The following is a 23,201-nucleotide window of genomic DNA, read 5'->3' on the forward strand; positions in this document are numbered from 1 at the left end:
TCTGGCAACTCCAAACTGGAGGGGCAGAGTGCCAGATCCTGAGCTTTTTTACACCACGGTTTTATGGCACTGCAGCAAAGTCACAACACAGCTGCTGCCACTCCAAGTTATTCTATCTGTGCATGCCAGAAGACTAGGGCAGAAAGTGTCATCATCTTGTTCTTAACAGCATCTGGGAAGCTGCTGCCGGATATGCAAAAAGGAAAAATAAAGTCGATTTCAAGTTGATTTTGCTGATGTGGCTCAGTGGGTTGGTGTGCCTGGGTATGGAGTCAGAGGATGGGAGTTCAAATGCCTGCTGTACCCCCTGGACCACTAAGCATGCATGTCAACATTTAGCACTTTTCAGACATTCACTGTAAATGAGATCTCAAGTATACATCTCAAAAACTCTTCGCTGACCTCCCAGATCCTCTAACAAACAGAGAAAGCAACTGAGCATGAATGCAAGAGAGTAAGGAGAGTTCTTGTGAACACACCCTGAAAGAGAAGGCAAGGTTCTACAGAATATCCCCACTACTGTGACCATGACCAACAACCACAACTCTCCCTGGTGAACATTTAACCAGAAAGGGATCATGTTCCAGCACATGATGTAGGGCCTGCTTTCATGCTGAACTCCTCTACCTCTAAAATATAAAGAGTTCAAATAGGGCACTTCATTCCCCAGCCCAATTTTCAATTTTGATTTTCCAGATGCCATTCAATATTACATACCTGCTCAGTCCTCATGGAGCTACCTTGAGATTCTTGTCTTCTCCTAGGCTCTACCCCCATGTATGTACTTCTGCAAGCTTTAGAATTACCCCAAGCACATTGACACGTCCCTCCTGTTTCTCAGTGCCCCCTCAGGATTCAGTTTCTTTCAACCTTCCCCACCCTAGCATACTTCTAAAACACTTGTGTGAACAGAATGTGGTCCCTCTACCGATTATTTTAAAAATAATTTACCCACAAATTTAGCCCCTTATGCTATCTAGGGTCAGTGCTTTTGCCACATCTTCAGACTCTGTGGCATTTTAAAAACATTTTTGAAAAACTTAGCAAACCAGTGAAACTGCAGTAACTGTAAATTGGCTTCTTTCAAAGGCACTAGAGAGTAACTGAATTTGAGTTTCATTAAACTATACTTTTATATATACATTTCTTTTCTAGTTCATTAAATATAACAAGACAGGGTCTTATACTAATTTTTGCTCCAAAAATGCATTAGGGCTCATTTTCAGGGGATGTTTTATATCACAGTCATGTCATCTTCTGGTTGCTGTACAATGGTGGGGCTTATTTTTGGGGTAGGGCTTGTATTGCGAGCATCCTGAAAAACCATACTAGGGCTTATTTTCAGGTTAGGTCTTATTTTCGGGGAAACAGGGTACATCTGTATGATACAATAGTCAACATTATCTGCATTGTCTCCTCACAATCTGTTTCAACTCTGGAATATATTCCAGCTCCTCATCCTTTTAAATATAGTTAGTATATAATTCAATTGTTACCTGCTTATTCTACTTAATAAAGAAATAATGAAGATGAGTTATTCATCTACCTGTATCTCCTGACCACATGACTGCCCCTGCCATGTGTGCTGCTGTGAGTAGCAAAAAGGTTACTCACACTCTATAAAAATGCAAATGGTGAAGATTCACTTAATGACCACAACCTCCCACGAATATCCTTAGCCTCAATGGTGAAATCTAGGGATGTCTGATGCATATGAAATGAAGCAATTCAAATAAACAGTGTGCATGTTCATTGTTGTGGATTATTTCTATACACTGAACAATCAAGAGTAATTTAGTAATTAAACACATTTAATTAAGGCAGTAATTTTAAGCAGAGGAAAATGGTCCCTAAGCTTTTAAGTGTAGTAGCTTTCAAGAATCATGCAAAATGATTGCCACCTAGTGGTCTCTAACTGTCATTAGTGGATTGTCATTAGAAGATTTCTAAGGTCTTTACAGCACTAGTGGGAAGCAGCACCAAGCAATGTTCCCTCTAAGCTGCATGCATGCACACTTGCCCAGAGGTCCATCAGGGTTGCACATGGGCAAGCAGCAGCTGGCTTGTTTAATTCTCCTTTTTGAATGATGCCCTGTCCACCCCACACATACACACACACACACAGCTTAAAGGCTCCCACACAGTGGGACAGAAACTTAGGTGGAACGTTGCTTGCAAGCCAAAAAGCCCTGAATGAACTAATGGAAATAGAAATTATTTACATAGACAGGGAGGTGAGAGCTAATGTAAGCCATGCCAATGCAAGAAATAAGCAGAGCACAATTTATTTGGAATAATTTCCTGTATGAGACATATCAATAAATGGAAGATGAGTTCAAATGCCACAGAGCAGACAGACATTCATTTCAGTAGACCCATCAACAAGACAGGTCCCCAGTGGATCATAGTATTTTAAGCACTTCTCTTATGTTTTCTGTTAGAGCTCCCAGCTGAATGCCTTCCAACTGCAGAGGATCCTGAATGAAGTTGTCCTGAAAGGTAAAGTTGGTTATTCAAGACCAACACCTATCCTGATAAGTTACTTAATAATAACAAGATTTTGTATTGTGCAAGAGAAATGATAGCTGACTTATGTAAATGTAATTTAATGTAAACGGTCGAGGGCTCCAGTTTGAAGTAATAAACCAGACCTTGGGGAATATATATGCTTAGTGGGCACTATAAATATGAAAAATTCTGTATATTTTTTGCATTTTGCACCTCCACTACTCATGCTAGGTATGGATTTTGGGAGTGATAGTCCGAAGACAGGATTTTTAAAAGCTCTGCACTGAATGGTCCCATATCTGCCATGTTCCTCTCTGCAATTCCTTCCCTGAGGTGCTCTTTTCTCAACTGGTCTGGCTTCCAATCTAGGATCCCAGCTAAAAAGAAGTGGTTCTTGGCAGACAGACTGTACATTTCCATGCATGGATGCAACTGCTGATATTTTAACATGACCAGCACTGTGTTTAAATTGCTTAAGCATGTTTAAAAAAAAAAAAGCAGCTGAACTGGGAATTGGAGCTATTCTGTGGAACTACGGGGAAGTTCCCATGAAAATATTTTTTTCCTAATGAGGGCTTTTTGAAGGGGGGCACATATGCCCACAGATACAGTTTCCTTCAACAGCTAGCAGAGTAAAAGACTAATAATTTCAATTAAGATTCTTCAGAAACAGAAAGTAAGAACACTAAACTATTTTCAGGCATTATACTATACTAATTGGATCATTTCAGCCTTTTCTCATGGAGCTTCATACTTGTGTATGGATTCAAAATACTTATCCCAAGCACATATTAATCCCCACATCTTTCAAAAATGTGCACTGTGTTTTTCCCCCCTTATTCTTCCATTGGGTACTTGGTAAAATATGAAGCATGATGCAACTACGGTAGCATTAGAAACTCAGTGACCTCATAGGTGCCTTCCAACCCATTACAGCTAATTTATCCATATGAATATTAATTTAGAAATCACTTTGTTATCTTCATTATTTTCAACACAATAAAAAGAATGAATTTATTGTGTTACTCAATAATATGGGAGTAATGTGTTACTTTAAATTGTAGGAAACCAATTAAAAATAATAACAATGGCTCAAAGATGCCCCCCCAATTATCTCCAAAAGTAAAGAATTTAAATAACATAAATTGTTAATAATAATTGAATCCATTAAGACTAGTTTTCGCTTAACCATTAAAATAATGATTTTTAACTTCTGCTTTAAATATTTTTAACATATTCATGGTAAGGGGTTAATTTGAAAAATTATTCCCAAACTTTGAAAAGAGCGAAAAGCTATTGTACTCTAAAATCCCCTGTTGAACAAGAAACCGTTTCACCACTCTATCCTGCTAACCTCCTTATTCTTTGTGCATGTTGCTTTCTGATTTATCCATTTATAGATCTAATGGCCAGTCTGGGGAACAGAGATGGATTCAGCTTCGATTCAAGCAAGAGCCTTTTAGCTCTGATGGATGTATCTTTTCAGCAAATGCAATAAACCTTCCTTATGCCGTCCTGCCTTGCTTTGAGTTATGACCGTGCTGAGCTTCCCATTGCAGGAGCCTTGTGAGTAAATATTTGCCAAAAGATCAGCCCTAAACTTAGGCAGGGAATCTATAAATTACCATACTCTTCCCCTCTGAGGGCCTTTCTTTCTGTTAGATATCAAGTGAAAGGGGAAGAGGATAACAATAATTCCTTTATTGCAGACCTCTTGCTCCCAGAGCCTACCTACCATGCACATGATGCTTCTTTCAACACTTCCATCCAATAACCTCTCCAAAGGTAGGCTTAGAAAAAGGGTCGACCTTCATAAGAAGCTGAGCTCACAATCAGAAGCTGCTTAGCGAGTGGATTTCCAAAGAATGGCATGCCTAGCCATCAGGGCTGCAAATGAGGCACTGAGTGTCCAGTCATCCAATAGAACAAGCTAATTTGGAAATTAGGTGAAGTGAGAAAAACGAATGCTAGGCCTCCAAATCTCCTTTATCACCTCAAGATATACCATGTCCCCTTGCAGAGATTACCCATGTTTTATCTATGTCGGGCAAAAACAAAACAAAATTTAAAAAATTGAAAAGACAAAATACATTGTGCCACTTCGAAAACTAACTGCTATATTTTAACGTGAGCTCTTGTGGACAAGTCCACTAATTCATACCACTTCTTGGACAGTCCCCTTCTTGTTTTATCTCATTTGACCATAAGCTGAACAGGTAGGCTGCCTTTACTCAGCCTAATATATATTTTTAGAAACACTTTTCAGAGATTTTGGATTTTTTTTCATGGGATCTGGGGTGAGAACCTTGGCCATCTCACAAGCTATTTCCATGCTTCTTCTAACTAGACTAGTGGTTTCCGAAACTTGGGTCTCCAGATGTTCTTAGACTACAACTCTTGGAAATCTTGGCCAGCATGGCTAGGCTTATGGGACTTTTTGGTCCAAGAACATCTGGGGATCCAAAGCTGGGAACCAGTATCTAGACACTGTGAACAAGGCTTCACTAACAATACAGAGTTGTTAGTAGATGTTGAAGTGATTAACAAAATTAACCCTAACATTGCCAATTAATGAATAAATTATGACTGGTAACCCTTCCATTTTCTTGCAGATTTTTGTCTCCCCTTTCTAAGGAAAAAACCCTTTTACTAAAAATGCCTTGATATCTTCAGGGAAGCATTATCTATGTATGTGCAGAAGAGAACTGATGCAGTCACAATTCATCCAAGGATTCTGGTTTTATTCCAAAGATCTTTCTTTCATCCAAAAAAGCCCTCTGAGGAAAACAGCTGTGTGGTCCTTGTGCAAAATCCAAAAACAAGTGTTAGCGATGACTTCATTAGATCATGAAAATCACAAGAACAATCTAGCCTTCAGGTCTTGCAGTATTGTTCAACTGGCCTCAACATGAGGCTAAGATTATTTGCAGGGAGAGGCGGGCTTTTCTGTTTTCCTTTCACCTCAAGATCTCCAATACAGAATGTGATTGCAGGGGTCAAAAGGTAGACTGAGATTTTAGTGGTTTGATAAAGATGGGTTTCACTCATCCAGTTATCTTTCAACCTGTGTCATAGTTTACAAAATCTGGTGTCTATGCTAATCTGCATTCACTTGCATGCCTCATTTCCTTCTTCTGTATTCCTGCACTGAGCAGTGGGTTGGACTTGATGGTCATTTAGCCCACTTCCAACTTCATGAATCTATGATTCTATATCTTCTTCCCCTACTGGAGTTTGGATGTCATTGTGGCTATACTGAATGTGGAAGAGGCAGCTTTAAACAATGATGATGTGTTATATGCAAACAAGTGTATGCATGCACCAGGCCTAGGGTGTGGTGATGACTACTCAGAAAATTCCTCATTCTTGGTGTTTTCCTGACTCTTGGTGACCCCTCCTGTACTCCATTTCTCTCTGAGAGACAGAAACCAGGCCTGTATCTGCTAACTAAGAATGAAAGTTTTGTTAACTAAAGAGTTAAGAACCACGTGCCTCATGTAATTTGTTTTTGTCCTCTCTGGCAAAGACAGGTAAAAAAGTTCACTTGTAAGAAACAGGGGCTGCCATTGAGGTGCGATCAAGAGTACAAGATAATACCAACCATTATCGATAGTCATCATGAGGTGGTGATGAAAGTGAGCAGGCTGACAATATCCTTTCAAGCATGTGAGTGCTGGTTGGCTTACTCAGTACAGTTGTGAGGTGCTCACAACTGTACTGAGTAAGCCTTTGTACTGTACTAGCTATCAGTGGTCCCCAGCCATTCCTATTTTTCGCCAAATTACATGTTCTTCTAATAACAGGTTCAGACATAGGTCAGCCATTTTTACATTGATATGGGTCAAGGGAGAACTGCGGTTCACATTTTTCAGTGCTCACCCATGTTGGAGACTTGTCAACATGTATCACACCACCTCAGGTAGGAGATATTATTTTTATTAGTTATATTTCTTCCTCCTCCTTTTTCTCTTCCCCACAGCTTGACCTCCCTCTCCCATGTTTGGTTTTTCTCCAACATACAGTTGTGTTCAAAATTATTCAACCCCCAATGCTGTAAAGGGGTTTAGGGACTATAGTGTACATTTGGAATTGTATTCAGAATGAAATCCTACAAGGACGTTTTAAAGAACCAAATGCAACTAAAATAACATCAATTGTTTATATAATGCAGTAGTAAATGTTTCTTTTGTGGTTTCTTCATTGCCACAATTATTCAACCCCTTAAAGACTACCACTCTGAAGAAGAGAGGTTCATTCAGGTGTTTTCGATCAGGTATTGAAAACACCTGTGGATGTCACCGAGCACCAATCAAGCATAATAAGCACCAATTAGGCAGCTTTAAAAGGACTGTGATACTCAGCTCCTTCTAGACATTTACTGGTGTGGTTACAAACATGGTGAAGTCAAGAGAATGGTCCAGGAAGACAAGAGAAGAGGTGATTTGTCTTCACAGGAAGGGCAATGGCTATAAGAAGATTTCAAAGAAGTTAAACATACCAAGAGACACCATAGGAAGCATCATTCGCAAATTCAAGGCAAAGGGCACTGTTGAAATGCTACCTGGTCGTGGAAGAAAGAAGATGCTGACTTCGACTGCTGTGCGCTACCTAAAGCGTAGAGTGGTGAAAAGTCCCCGTGTGACTGCTGAGGAACTGAAAAAAGATTTGTCAGATGTGGGTATAGAAGTTTCAGCTCAGACAATAAGGCGCACATTGTGTAATGAAGGTCTCCATGCCAGAACCCCCAGGCGCACCCCCTTGTTGTCTCCCAAGAATAAGAAGAGTCGACTGCAGTATGCCAAAAGTCATGTGGGCAAACCACAAAAGTCGTGGGATAGTGTTCTGTGGACTGATGAAACAAAATTAGAACTGTTTGGGCCCATGGATCAACGCTATGTTTGGAGGAGGAAGAACAAGGCATATGACGAAAAGAACACCTTGCCTACTATGAAGCATGGCGGAGGGTCAATAATGCTTTGGGGCTGTTTTGCTTCTGCAGGTACAGGGAAGCTTCAGCGTGTACAAGGTACCATGAATTCTCTTCAGTACCAGGAGATATTGGATGAAAATGTGATGCAGTCCGTCACACACCTGAGGCTTGGGAGACGTTGGACCTTTCAACAGGACAATGATCCCAAGCATACCTCCAAGTCCACTAGAGCATGGTTGCAGAGGAAAAGCTGGAACATTTTGGAGTGGCCATCGCAGTCACCAGACTTAAATCCGATTGAGAACCTCTGGTGGGACTTAAAGAAAGCAGTTGCAGTGCGCAAGCCTAAGAATTTGACTGAACTGGAGGCTTTTGCCCATGAAGAATGGGCGAAGATACCCGTAGATCGCTGCAAGTCACTTGTGTCAAGCTGTGCTTCACGTTTAAAAGCTGTTATAACTGTAAAAGGATGTTGTACTAAGTACTAAGATTGAATGTCACTTGGGGGTTGAATAAAAACTAATAATGATGTGAGCACAGAAAAGACATTTGTGGTTATTTCATTATAAACTTAAGGTTATATTTCTCTGACCTACAAGTGCCTCTTTCATGTAAATGTAAGCAAGATGACTGAATGATCAAAATCAATGTCAAAATGGCCAAAACATTCAATTTCAGTGGGGGCTGAATAATTTTGAACACAACTGTAACTCCCCCTAACCCCACAGTCTTTCATGACTTCAGAACTGCTGGATAGCTCCACAGTTTAGGTATTTGATTGTGTGGAGCCAGACGTTAGAAGTTCAGATTCCCCACTGTGCTTCCTGAAAAGGGCTGGATTCCACGATCTAGCTCTGCAGTTCTAAGATTGTTGTTGGTTTTGTTGTTATTATTGGAGGCATCATGAAAAATCCATTGGCTCATGGGAAAGATTTGCCACCACCACACTTTTTTTAAAAAAAACAAGCCTCAACAACCTTCAAATAGAAAGCATACTAAGGAGAATGTGGTTAAATGTTTCCTCTCATATACCACTTTTATATGTACAGGAAGGTTTTTGTGTGTTCTTTCTGTCTGTCTGTCTTTCCTTCTTTGGCATGGAGATCAACACAAGCATGCAACCACTCTCCCTATCTGATGTGGTACAGTCCACACCAGAATACCATATTCAGCTCAGGTCACACAACAGATAAGGAGGGAACTCAAGTGACATTGAAATGTAGTGCCATTTCCCCCATGAGCAACAAAACATCTAAAAGATAATGCATTTGAGAACTGCCAGTTCAAAACTGACTTAAAACTTAACCACATATACAGACCAATGCTAATGGAAGCCTTACACTGGATGAGTTTGGAAGACTTTGGAGAGATCTCAACAGGTATAAGGTATGGATGAGAGGTATAAACCCAAACTCTGTTGTTGTTGCTACTGCTGCTGTTGTCAGAGCTTGGAAAATTACTTAAAAATAGTTACTTTTATAGTTCATATGTCCTCCAAAAGTTGTTAAGTTGCCATTATTCTAATATTGATAACTTTAAAAAAGTAGCTTCCTTCTCAATAGTCAAATGAACTAAAGCAATTACTTTTATAGGGGTTTTTCTATATAACATCAGGATGCTCCAAGCCACTGACTTGTGTTACAAAACACACTTAAGGAGTAAGGCCAACCCAGACTCTTCCACTTATACAAGAAACTAGAAAACAACTAAAGGTTACAATCACAGAACAAAAGAAAAAACACAGCTTGTTGCCTTGCGATCCCAATGCAATTTAGTTATGCCTTAGTCACTGCAAAAAGCTATTTCTTTTGTTTTAAAATGATACCTTAAATTTGTATCTTTCCCAGGACATCTTTAGACAAGAAAATGAAAGAAACTCTGGATTCCTCGATGTCTCTGATTTGAAAAGAGTAATAGAGGGGACAGGTACAGTGATAAACTCTCAACAGATTTTTAGCTAAGGCTAATTTAACTTCAAAATTTGATTAAGTACATTTTTGAGGGAAAAATTCTAAAACAGACATTTCACAGAAATACCAGCAGTGGCACCCTAGTCATGAGTCAGGGAAGGATGGGGGTTGGAGAACTATCAAAGTCTTAGAAATAAATCAAACCTTTGCAGAAGAATAAGAAAGGCTTATTCCATGCAACTGGGCATGTGGAAACCCATTGAACTGTTTTTCTCTTCCTACATGGAAGTCAAGATCCAAATCCTTTGAGCTCACACTGCCATCTGCTGAACCGTGTTGGAATTGCAACCAATTCTCCCCCTCCATCCCAGCCCCAGATTTTTTAGTTGTTCCAACAGAATCCTTTTGCAATTGCATTTTTGCCTACAATCCATCATACATAATAAAGGATGCTGCTAGCCAATAATGCTGTCTGTCAGGTGAGCTTTTAGATGTCAAGATGGCTGTTTAAGACACATTTCCTACTTAGATATTAATTTTCCTCTTCCCTGTGGGGAAGTAAAAAAGGTGTAATCAAGTGACAGCCAAAAGACTTTTGGAGATTCTTCAGCCAGGAAAGGAAGGAGAGGGTGGAAACTTCAGGGCCTCCGGAGACTTATATGATGGAGGCGGAGGAGAGGAGGGGATGGGGAGACAGAGGAGAAGATATTTGAATGCTACTATCTGGAATTTATCAGTAATGCATTGCATAAAGGATGATGCCAGGAAGGCATTGTGATAATCAGGGCAATAAAATATAGCATAGAAAGAGAAATTGTGTGCAGTGAAGTCTTTAAAAGCAAACAAGAAATAGTACTGGGAATGAACTGAAGAAAAGTGTTTGTGACAACGTTGGCTGTAAATGTGGCAAAGTCAGCTTCTTCTCACAGAAGAGCAGAATTAAAAAGGAAATGTAAACTTCCTTAAATTTCCTTCCTCTCCTGCACTTTACAACATTCAATAAATTCTAGACTTCTTTGAAGTGAACCTAATCCCATTCTGACAGAAACGTTGCATCTAACAATTGATGTCTGAGTCCAAATGCATTCCTCTCTCTCTGGCGATCAGGATTATATCCTTCATTGTCTCTTTCTCCAGCTCCCAATGTGGTTTTTTTTTTTGAAACAACAAACTGCCTGATGTCACCACAACTGGTACAGAGGCTGCACTGTTGGGTTTGGTTAGTACTTAGAGAGGTCCACCAATGTGTATGATGGGGTCTCCAGAAAGGGCTAGGAAAGAATTCTGCCTCATACCCTTGAGAAACTCTGGGGAACTGCTGCCAGTTATTTTTGACAGACTAGACTAGAAAGATGGGCCACTGATCTGACAAGGTTGGCAAACAGGGAAAAGGCAGGGAGAGGAAAGAAGAACGTTTGCCATACTGCAGTTCTGCAAATTCAGATTAGATAGTTTGAGTTTCACTCTGCACAAATTTGCATGATATGGTCATAAATGCAGATCTTCGCCTATTATGAACGTTAAGTAGAAAGAAAGCTTTGCATTTCTCAAGAGTATTAAACAACGGAGGCAAAGCACAGAGGAGGAGGCTGGAGGGGGTTATTTGTTTGTTTTCTTTTCCTTTAACATCATTGAGTCTGATCTTCTTTCCTTTTAAGGGGAAAGGGGTGGGGAAATCATCTCTCCTCCTCCTCTGTGCTTTGCTTAAGCTGCTTAATATTCTTGAGAAATGGGATGCTTTCTTTAAGGGAAGGAAGACAAACTACAAACAAACAAACAACCCTCTTCTCCTTATCCATGTTTTGCCTGGTTGTGCTAAATGGGATCACTTGAGGTGCAGTATGGTTGATCCCTGCATCCGGGCACAAGGATTGCCACAAATTACATGCTGCATCTCAAAGCAACACTGTTTAGCACAATCTAGACCAGAAGTTCTCATCCTTGGATCTCCAGACATTCTTGGTCTGCAACTCCAAGAAGCCTTTATCACTAGCTCTGCTGACAAAGGCTTCTCGGAGTTGCAGTCCAAAAATGTTCAGGCACCCAAGACTGGGAACACTGATCCAGACCAATCTAAGTCCAGGTAATTTGGCTATCTAGTCACACCCTAAGTGGTTTGTTCAGAAACACTATTAGAAGCTAAAATTCCACTAACTTTCAGTTCACATTTTCCAGACTGAAATCTCTCTGTTGCTTGAGATTTGTACAAAACAACAGATGTGTTTCATTGTCGAGCTTGGCAACTGGGAGACTCAGTTAATACTACAGTCTTACGCTGGGAGTAAACTTCACTGAAATGGCTTAAAACTCAATAATATTGCACTGTAAAACTGTGTGACTCTTCTCCATATAAACGAGGATATTCTCTGTTTCTTTGATATTTGTGCAGGCGTTTTTATATTAGCCTGACATGAATATTCGGTGTGGCAGACAACACCTGTACAGGTAGTATGCATTATTCGACTGTGCCCGTTTGATATTGTGATCGTATCCTGAGTCTTTTCCTGCTGCTGTTTATAGGGCTGTTGGTGGATCACAAGCTGCTCAGATTGATGATTGTGAGATATGGTGATCCTTCCATGAGGCTATACTTTCCTGATTTTGCATGCTGTATGATTCGTCTTGAGACCATGGCAAGTAAGTCACACATTTGCAAAGTTTAAAAAAAAAAACACAAAATGAAACAAGATTATAAGGTGATCGTGCAGCTAAGAACGAATTAATATGTTTCCATTTCTACAGCTTCCAAATTTTTTGAAATAAAAGTCCTTTCCCCCCCACTGAATCAGTTTTCTTTTGAGGACAAAGGGTAAAATAGTAAATAACACCCTTGATTATGTAAGTAGCTAGAGTGGAAAAGGGAGAGAGTCCCTCAATTACACTTCTTACTAGGTATGATAGTTGTTGATTATATAATAATAATAATAATAATAATAATAATAATAATAATAATAATAATAATAATAATAATAATAATAATAATAATAATAATAATAATAATAATAATAATAATAATAATAATAGGAGAGCGCAAAAAATGGTCTGAAGATCAACATAAAAAAATTTACATAATGGCCACTGGTCCCATCACCTCCTGGCAAATAGAAGGGGAAGATATGGAGGCAGTGACAGATTTTACTTTCTTGGACTCCATGATCACTGCAGATGGTGACAGCAGCCACGAAATTAAGAAATGCCTGCTTCTTGGGAGGAAAGCAAAGACAAACCTCAACAGCATCTTAAAAAGCAGAGACATCACCTTGCCAACAAAAGTCCGCATTGTCAAAGCTGTGGTTTTTCCAGTAGCAATGTATAGAAGTGAGAGCTGAACCATGAAGAAGGCTGACCACTGAAGACTGATGCTTTTGAATTGTGGTGCTGGAGGAGACTCCTGAGAGTCCCCTGGACTGCAAGGAGAAAAAACCTATCCATTCTGAAGGAAATCAACCCTGAGTGCTCACTGAAAGGACAGATCCTGAAGCTGAGGCTCCAATACTTTGGCCATCTCATGAGAAGAGAAGATTCCCTGGAAAAGCCCCTGATGTTGGGAAAGTGTGAAGGCAAGAGGAGAAGGGGATGACAGAGGACGAGATGGTTGGACAGTGTCATTGAAGCAACCAACATGAATTTGACATAACTCCGGGAGTCAGTGGAAGACAGGAGGGCCTGGCATGCTCTGGTCCATGGAGTCACGAAGAGTCGGACATGACTTAACAACTAAACAACAACAATGCATTTCTGTTAATGTATACATTAGAAAGAAGTGTGCAAAACCATATGGTAGAAATGTGCACAAAAATGTGAGATGTTCATATAAGATACATACGCAAGGAAAAATGCATCTCTACATATTACTCTAATTATATGCATTTTATGTGTGAATTTCTGTAATACACACATTATATTCACAGTTTTGATTTGATGGACTTCACCACAAAGTCTGAGGAATTACAAACATTGATGGATCCCGGTTTGCATCCTGATTTGCATACTGGGCAACTATGTCCCAATTTGCATATTAATTCAGGAAATGAAAATGATCATAGTTCCTAATACTGTATAATGAAAACCAAACTGATTTATCTCCTGTTCATATGTGCACCATTATAACCATGACAATGTGATAGGAATTAATATGTTGTAATGATGTTACAGAATGATTTGGGGTTTTTTAAATTGGAAGTTAATCTATTCACCTACCAAAGATTTTGAGGATCAAAATATTCACAAAGTAATTCAAAAGGTCCAGAAAATGGAACAGAAATATAACATGAAATGGCTACATCATCCTGTTTTAAACAATATAAATAAAAGGCCAACAGGCACTATATTATCCAACTCCATTTCCTAAAACATATTGTCGAGTAGCATGGTATATATCTTTTTAAAATAGTTATGCTAAAGATGTATAGCATTGTAGCAAGGTGAAGCCCAGCTAGCCAAATCTGTGATCTCAGATCTGCTGTTGATGTTGGGGGTGGGGAGAAAGAAAGATGTAAATTAAAAATACAAAGGAAGATCCAAAGATATGAATATCCAAATAAAGGAAAGACTCTCAGACATACACTTTTCAAATCTGATGCATCTCTAACCATGCATGCATGCATGCATGCATGCATGCATGCATGCATGCATGCATGCATACATACATACATACATACATACATACATACATACATACATACATACATACATACATACATACATACATACATACATACATACATACATACATACATACATACATACATACAGTGTGATATGGTATGTGTAGCTAACTGTGCAAGAATGTATGAGAATGCATATTTGATAATGCATCCAGTTCAACACAATACAGTGGAAATATTGCATCACTCACAGTTTGATGCGTGCAGTTCCAAATCTAGCAATTAATGTGCATCTCTTGTTATATGTGCAGCTTTCCTTGGTTGGGCTGTACAGACTGTGTACAAAGTTTGTCTCCCCTTTCTTCAGAAATGTTCCCAGCGCTAAGATAGTGGGAAAAGGGCATGAAAAGATGCCTGCAGTTCAATCCTGAAAGCAGACCTGGGCAACTTGGGCAATGAACAGATTTCCCAAGGCTAAAGAGACAAACTACTCTCTGTAAAGTGGCTTGTTTCTTCTGACCAGGAAGATTCTGAAGCAAAGGAAAAAAAACAGGCTGCACATGCCATTATCTTCCTATTACTGTGTCTTTTTATCTTTGCTCTTGTCAGATTATTTCTGTAATTTCTACATCTGATGGGTGCTAAAATGTTACATTCTCTGGCTTTGATAGAAGCCTCTCACAATATCAGTGGAAGAATAAAATCTTTTAAAAGTTACTGAAGGAGAGTATTCATACCTCCAAAGCTGCATATAATAAGCATCGAAAATCCATTGATCTCTTTCAGTTACCAAAAATTTAAAATCCATTATGCATTTCTTCAAATACTTGAAAGTGCTGCCAGTGGAGTTTTCTCAGGGATAAAAAGAAGAGCTGAGCTAAATGGAAATAAAGGACAGCAATCCAATAACGGGAACTGAGAACAAATAAATAAATAAATAAATAAATAAATAAATAAATAAATAAATAAATAAATGAATGAATGAATGAATGAATGAATGAATGAATGAATGAATGAATGAATGAATAAATAAATAAATAAATAAATAAATAAATAAATAAATAAATAAATAAATAAATAAATAAATAAATAAATAAATAAATGACCAAACAAACAGTTTCATTAAACCATTACTCATTTTCCTAGGATAAACACACTAATAATACCTAAATCAAAAGCACCTTGTCCTGTATCATCCACACTAAAATAGACATGGAGAACAAGTCAAGATTAAATGACAATTAAGGCCATACCATTCATGTGTCATTTTTCACTCTGAGAATGTTTGGTCTGGATGGTTAAATCTGCAGCTTAGGGCAGTTTTGCTAGAGCCAGAAAAAGTATGTTTGCTCTCTTACCTTATCTTGTCTTATCACGTCCTTCCTCTAGATTGCCTTCCAACAGTGGTCCCCAAACATGGGACCCCGGCTATGATAATAATGATAATAGTGTAATCTTAGAACTGCAGAGCTGGAAGGGACCCTATAGATCATCAAATCCAGCCCCTGTCAAGGAGGCACAGTGAGGAATCGAACTCTCAACCTTTGGCTCCACAGCCAGAGACCTAACCCCATGAGCTATCCAGAAGTTCTCAGTTCACAAACTTGGGGGCCACAAATATCCTCCAACTCTCAGGAATGGAGGTAGAGAACAAGTAGAAATTAAATAGCAGTCACCTGATCCTTGGCTATGCTGGCTAGTGCATCTAGGAGTTGTATTTGGACATTATCTGAAGCTTTGTGTTTGGGAACTACTGCCTTATAGCAAACGATTCAAGAGCTGGTTTAAAACCCAAAATCAACTTCAAAGAGCTTTCTAGAGATGGTTGAGGCCAGAGACAAAGGGATGAGACCAAATAGGCCACCATATTCTAGTATATTTATTGCCAATGACTAAGCTTTATGTATTTCAGTTTTATGGCCACTGACCATGTTGACTGGGAAATTCTGGTAGCTGTAGATCAAAAAAGTAACTTTTCCATACTCTGCATTTAAATTAAATCAAAAACCAAACTTTCTGATCTTGGTTTACTGCAACAGAACATAGTTTACACTATCCACAGTTTGTGCAAAATGACAAAAGGGTTAGTTTCAATGAGGAAGCAGACTCTTCCAGCCTCACATATGTGTTGTAGGAGAAAGGTATATGAGCCTGTGATGTACACCCCGTGCCCTTTGTTTATTTTGCCTTAAACACAAGTCCACCCTCTGGATGTGTGTCCTCACTTCACGCTGCCACCAGATATTATTCCCTTAATACCAAATAGATCTTAGACATGTGCTGCCAATTCAACAGATTTATTGATTTTATAGATGTCATGCAAATTACAGGAGTAAATCACAGATGTTTAGACTTATTCATTAAATATCATTTACTTTCATGTTGGGTTTGTTTGTTTTTATTCACTGTTATAATAATCTTTGACTATATATATTCTCTATACTTTTACACTCTTTCCTATTCTCTCTAGCATTCTCCCTTAACATTCTCAATATAGTCTCCTAATTCTCTCTTCAATTCCCTATCTGCAACCTTTTTTCTCCAACTCCCTTCCCTAACTGTCTAACTGTCTCCCTGTCCTTTTTGTTCCGCCCCTCCTGTCCTCTCATAGGCTCCCGCCCTTGCTTCCCATGATGGACAGGCATGATGTGGGGGTTCCGCCACAGAACCCAAAGCTGTTCAAGGTTGCTTTTTTTATGTTTTAGATATTAGTAACTAAATGTACAGGGTTTTTAAAAAAAGAATTCACAGTATGTTACAGACCTATTCTTTTATTAGGTAGCTTTATAAACTCTTCTTTTCCACCCTTGTAATGAACTTTTATATTCAACTCCCCAGAGGTATTTCACAATTTACGTGGAGATGGGACGGAAATCTCTTTCACTGAAGATCAGGTGAGCACCACTTATTACCATTTTTGTATTTTCTGCCTTTAAAAAAAATATCTTTGGAAATTTAGTCTTTTGAAATAAAATGCCTTTCTTGAAACAGAACAGAATCATCCAATGAAGCAGCCCTGTTAGTCTCAACTAGAGATTGGGACGAGGCACCAAAATGGTGCTTCGTCTTGTTTCATGGGTCATCAAGTGGCCCAATTCATTGGTTCATCAGGTCATTTAAAAAAAAATTAGACAGCCCCTGGGGCTATAAAAAAAGGTCCAGCCCCCACAACCTTCCTATGCTACATGGCATAGGAAGAGGGGGAAAGTGATCAAAGTGATCCCGCAGCTCCATTGCCTTTGCGATCCCCGCTTTGATCCCTTTCCCCTTCTTCCTATGCCACCACGGCATAGAAAGAGGGGGAAAGCTGGACTGAAGCCATTCCCTGGCCTCACTGTCTTTGCAAAGGCAACAGAGTCAGGGGATCCCTTTATCCCTTGCCCCCTCTTCCAATGTCCCCGCAGGGCACAGAAAGAGAGGGAAAACCCAATCCAAGCCATCCCCAGCCCCAGGGGTGGGTTTCCCTTCTGGCAATCTTTAGCGAGCTGTCAGATGGGAAAATCCCTCTCTGCTTATGCCCCTGGGGGAAAGCTGATCCACGGGGGCATATGCAGATAGGGAACGAAGGGATTAATATAAAAGGGTTATATTTGTTGCTTCGTATTTGTTGGGGTCTCTGGACTCCAAGAATACGAAACAACAACTATCTGACAAATCCAGGATATTCATTGAATATCCTGATTTGTTTTTATATTCGTCCCCATGTCTAGTCTCAACCATACATGACTACTGAAACATTTGAATTTTTGGAAAGCAGAATTTGCAAATCAAGCAAAAGTGTTCCTCTTCTTTAACATATAATACTGCAGAATTAAGTTCTAGTTTTTTCATAATGTGGTATGATGAAGAAGTTGCCTCTGTGCAACCAGAATTCATAACCCATAGTGGAACACTTCAAATTATTTCCCAATGACCGGGAGTACTAGATATGCTCAAAGCAATAATGTAGACAATTATTATTAATGAGAATAATATGAGGAGATAAATGCTTTATGATGAGAAATAGAGAAAAGAAAAGACACCATCAAATTCAATCTACAGGGGGAAAGAGTGTGTGTGTGTGTGTGTGTGTGTGTGTGTGTGTGTGAGAGAGAGAGAGAGAGAGAGAGAGAGAGAGTCTTAGATCTTCACAACCTTTTGCAAGATGTTTTAGGGGTGTCTGGGGGGACACAACCTTCAGTCTGTGGTCATACAGTATGCACCCCTGTATGACCACAGATTGAAGGTTTAGGAGCCACTCCCTTTGTGGCTCCTAAAGCAAAAAGGACCCAATCCACCTTTGCAACAGCCCAACTGACTAGCTGTGGGCAGAGAATAAACCCTGTTTCCAAGGCTGCTGTTTCTCTTGGTGGAGATGGCTTCATCCTCTCCAGATCCCAGTAATCTTGCTTCTGAAATGGCTATTTTCCTGTGAGGAGTAGTCATGGGGGGGAGCAGTCCTTTGCTGGAGGATTTGTGTGTGTACATGAGAGAGAGAGAGAGAGAGACAGAGAGAATGTCCATATAGAGGGGCAATGTGAGTATCTCCATGTATGCATGTGTGCCTATATGCAGCCCTAGCCAGCACCAGAGGCAACCTACTCGGCCACAAGGATGGTCCGCATTGATGTCTCTTACTGTAATGATTGAAAAATATGACAACTCCTCCCCACACAAGACACTGAGCTACAGTTAGGGTTACCATGCCAGGGGGCACTGGTTGAATTCTTAGAAACCGCTATGCTTCCCCAGGTCGCCAGGCGGAAAGACAAACCTCAGGTCAAGCCTCCACTACAGTGACAGGACACATGTTGTATGCAGGAGGTTCTGGGCTCCATTTCTGTCATTTCTCATTACAGGACTGGGTATCAAATAATTCAAAGAGGCTTCTTGTCAGTCAAAGTAAACAGAAGTGGGATAAGCAGACAAAGAGTCTGATAGGGCATCTTGCTGTGTTTCTATAACAGCACAAATAAGCACAGTGTTTCCATTTACTGTTTTGGACAGTAATACACAATCTCACATATTCTAAGCAGAAAAAATCATGTGCATCGCTAATAAGTGTGTCACAGCCTCAGGAAATGTCCTTAGCTGTTGAATTAACATCGGAGAGCAATTGGGCTCTCTCTCTATGCTACCTCATTCAATCTGTTTCCATTATTTTCTAAATGCATCACATAACTGAACCAAAAGTACATATGAGAAAAACTAGTTGAGGGGCACGCACATACACACACAGAGACACACACCCCAAAACAATAACAAAAACATCCAGGGTAAGCCTTTTTGCTTGAAGTGTGACATCTGTTCTATGCTGTGTACCTGAGGAGTTTACTGTTGTCCATAAACAGCCTCTTGCCCTGAACAGAGATTTATCTCCCATGAAAAATCTCTGAGGGGGTTGGTAGACACATTGATTTGACCCTCCTCAGCTCGACATGACTGCCTTGCAAACACCTGCCTCTGTTCTTTCTAGAGAGGTAGTCCCATCAATCTGCTGCAGCAAAAACAAAGAGCTTGAGGTCAACTGAGGAGCTGTGATTGAGGGCTCTTCTGAGAAGGATTTGAGAAATATGAATTGAATTGTCCTCAAATACAGAAATGTGGTGTAACATGGGGACAGATTGGAAGGCTACAAGGAGCCTGTCCCCCCCTTGGAGCAATTTCAGAGCTGCAAGTCCAGTTCAATGAAAGCAAAGTGGCTTTTTTACCCAAATGCACCAAGAACCATGATTCAGCTTTGCTGCTTTATTTCATACAGTGGATGGATGGTCAATCAAAAGGGCTGTATAGGTTTCCCTCACCACTAAAATGAAGTGTATGACAAGAGGGCATGAAGATGCATATTTTTGCTCTGACTTCTCTTCTGTTTGAGCTTAGAAAACTTACCTTCCTCACAACAGCTTACAGAATCCAACAGTTAGCATGGCTAGGAGCCAGGCTGTATTGGGATTCTAGCCGTTGTCACCCACAAAATTCATTTTTTAAGCTGTGCCCCATTCCCATTACTATTTTCATCACCCTCCATGCATACAAGATGACTTTCTGCAGGGGCAGTCTGTGGTATCCGGGTTAAATGATGAAGCCCCCCCCCATCATTTAACCCCAAACAACTCACAGCATATTGAGAGATTTCTGCCGTTGTCTTCAGGACAGCAGACTCTACTCCAAAATCAAAGTTGGTTGGGGAGGAGAACCTTAATAACTAGATATGTTTTACTGTGATTTTTCTAATACATTATTTTTCTTCTCTTTCTTTCCACATCTTTCTCCTAGTGGTTCACAATGATCATGTATTGCTAATTATGTGATATCGCTTTATAAATGCAGGTAAGAATGTATAAAAGTATTATTATATACACATAGTGTATATATTTACCTATGATTGCTTTGCTGTTTTCAAGCAAGCTAATTACGTCTGTGGTTGAGGTAGCTCTAAGGCAGAATGTGTAGCTAAAGCCATTCCAACATCTGACACCTTTTAACACTAGTTTTCATGTTCCTGAGCCACCCACCTGAGCCACCCACCTATATTGTTATGCACCATCAAGTCACGTCAGAGTTAAGATGGGCTTCAATAGGATTTTTAATGGATAAGAGTTATTTGAAAGATTGCTATAATTAGGGCCACTCCCAGTGAGTTTCCATGGCAAAGGACCTCAGGCCCCTTGCATTCTACTCCATCACTCAGACTATCCATAATACCCCAGTGGCTCTCACTTTTACATATAATCATCTAAAAGTTTAACCTGACCCCACTCACCAACACACATTTAATGAGTTGATAATGCATTGACTTCTCCAGAGATCTTACATGTACATAGAGTTAATCCAAACAGAATCAAATGGAGTTGCTATAAAGCTGTGTGTGTGTTCTCTGCTGTCAAGCTGGAATCAGCCCTATTAGGATTTCAAGGTAAGTGAGATATAGTACTTCAGGAGTGGCTTTACCAGTTCCACTCCCCCAGTGAGTTTCCATGGTCATGTGGGGATTCAAACCCCGTTTTCCAAATTCCTAGTTCATCACTCTAACCACTACATCGCACTGGGAATCCTGCTATAAAGTTAAGGGTGTGTAAAACTGTAGCCTTATACCAGCAATGGGCCAAATGGGGCTGCATGCCAGCCTCAAAGTTTGCAGCTCCTAGCCCTTGCCTGGCCTTGTCTTTTTCTGGGGAAAAAAGTAAGCTTGGTCCCTGGAAGCATCCCAGGATCATAATTCAGCCCTCCTCCACCACCTCCAGCCAGCAGTGACTGGATAACTCAGTGACTTAGGTACCTGGCTGCAGAGCCGAACTCCGGGTGTGCAAGTCCTCTCTGTATCTGCGAGCCTACATAGCCCTGGGCAGGCTGCACAGTCCTAGAGTGCCTCCAGAAGAAGAGAATGGTGAACCCCCTCCTGTGTATTTTATCCCTAGAAAAGGCTAGAAAGGATCACCATAAATTAGAATCAACTTAATGGCAATGAATTATTATTATTATTATTATTATTATTATTATTATTATTATTATTATTATTATTATTATTATTATTATTATTATTATTATTATTATTGTTGTTGTTGTTGTTGTTGTTGTTGTTGTTGTTGTTGTTGTTGTTGGCATTGTCGTTGTCGTTGTTGTTGTTGTTGTTATTGTTATTGTTATTGTTATTGTTATTGTTATTATTAGCCTCCCATGCACTGTTGAATACACCAAAGCACCAATTCTGGAGGACTACAAATAGACTTCAAGCCATTTCTAGTTTGGGGATTCCATTCCATTTGCTTTTTTTTTATTTTGGGGGGCCATTTTGTGCAGTGTATCTGGGTGGCCCTGCAATCAGAAAATCAGCCCTCAGGCAACAAACATTTCTATCCCTGCCTTACATCATGGAGCCATCCACTTTTAGGTATGCTTAAATCCCAGCTAGATGCATTTAATCTTCCTTGTAAGGTAAAGATAAAGGTTCCCCTTGACATTTAGTCCAGTTGTGTTCGACTCTAGGGCGCAGTGCTCATCCCTGTCTCCAAGCCATAGAGCCAGCATTTGTCTGAAGGCAGTTTCCGTGGTCACATGGCCAGCGCGACTAGACACAGAATGCCATTTCCTTCCCACCGTGGTGGTACCTATTTATCTACTCGCATTTACATGCTTTCGAACTGCTAGGTTGGAAATCCTCCTTGTATTTTAGTTTAAATGTGAAAACTATGAGAGAGGTGTTTGCTCATTTTTACTCTGTACTGCTTATTATGGTAAAAATTGCTGTGACAGAATTTTGCTGCTTCTTAGAGTTTTCCTTGAATCTGGCCATCTCATCATGTCAAAATTACATAGAAAGGCTCGCTGGTCCCACTGAGAGAGCTTGGCTCCAGCCAAAGATCAAGATGCTAACAGAGGATTGTGTCCATGTGTGTGTACATTCTTCTTGCAATTCTCACAAATTTATTTTGCACAAAATTCCCAGGCATGTAAAGTAAGAATAGGCTGCATTCTTATACATTTGTTTGTCCCCCCATACAATGGTTCTATGACTCAAATGTATGCAAAATACATCCAGTGCTATCTAGTCAATAAAGCAAAAGCCATCAGATTTTCCAATACTGCACATTTTACTAAATGCACATATACACAAAAAACCTCAAGAAATATGCAAAATAAAGCAAAACAAAACATTTACAAATCTGAAGATCATGTGGCAATAAGAGACAGGATGTATTTTTGTCACAAACTGCACAAGTATGAATCTAAGCAGAATGTTGTTATCTACCTGAGAGGGACAGTAGTTAAAGTCAAGGGTGCTGCAGAGTCCTGTGTTTATGAGTGTAAACTGAAATTGGATTGTCTGCATGTGGCATTAGGAGCAGGCTGCGGTGGGCTGTATAGAATTGCTAGGACATCCTATAAACTATTTGGAGTGATTCTTCATTGATAGTACAAGAAAGTGAAAAATATTATTAAAGTATAAGACCAGCAAATATTCACTGCATCATTTAAGGCCCAAAAGACTAATGAGAGTAAATGTATAATAGGAAAACAAAATTCAGCCTGCTGTTAGTTTTCCTGCTGTAAAAAATAACACAGATGCTTTTCATTAGTCATTTTGGTCTTTAAAGTGATACAGTGAATATCTGCTGGCTAAATGCACATTTTTTTTAAAAAAATCACTTCCTTGCCCCCCCCCCCATGGAGCTGAGGAAGTGATTAATTTAGACTATGTCTAATCTAGACTATTTCTAGATGGGCGGCATATAAATGCAATAAATAAATAAATAAATAAATAAATAA

General features: G+C 39.7%; 1 protein-coding gene across 1 annotated transcript in view; it reads left to right on the forward strand.

Annotated features, from left to right (window-relative positions):
• Nucleotides 1–23,201, forward strand: part of CAPN13 (calpain 13) — a 109,542-nt gene that overhangs the window by 80,606 nt on the left and 5,735 nt on the right. Inside the window, exons 14-20 of the mRNA XM_078382916.1 lie at nucleotides 2,442–2,499; nucleotides 3,909–3,982; nucleotides 8,756–8,824; nucleotides 9,286–9,364; nucleotides 11,869–11,985; nucleotides 16,794–16,849; nucleotides 20,211–20,264. Coding sequence (XP_078239042.1) covers nucleotides 2,442–2,499; nucleotides 3,909–3,982; nucleotides 8,756–8,824; nucleotides 9,286–9,364; nucleotides 11,869–11,985; nucleotides 16,794–16,849; nucleotides 20,211–20,237 — 480 coding nt within the window. The 3' untranslated portion in view covers nucleotides 20,238–20,264. The remainder of the gene's footprint in view (nucleotides 1–2,441; nucleotides 2,500–3,908; nucleotides 3,983–8,755; nucleotides 8,825–9,285; nucleotides 9,365–11,868; nucleotides 11,986–16,793; nucleotides 16,850–20,210; nucleotides 20,265–23,201) is intronic.

The sequence above is a fragment of the Pogona vitticeps genome, chromosome 1 (genome assembly GCF_051106095.1).
Source record: "Pogona vitticeps strain Pit_001003342236 chromosome 1, PviZW2.1, whole genome shotgun sequence".
Taxonomy (NCBI): domain Eukaryota; kingdom Metazoa; phylum Chordata; class Lepidosauria; order Squamata; family Agamidae; genus Pogona; species Pogona vitticeps.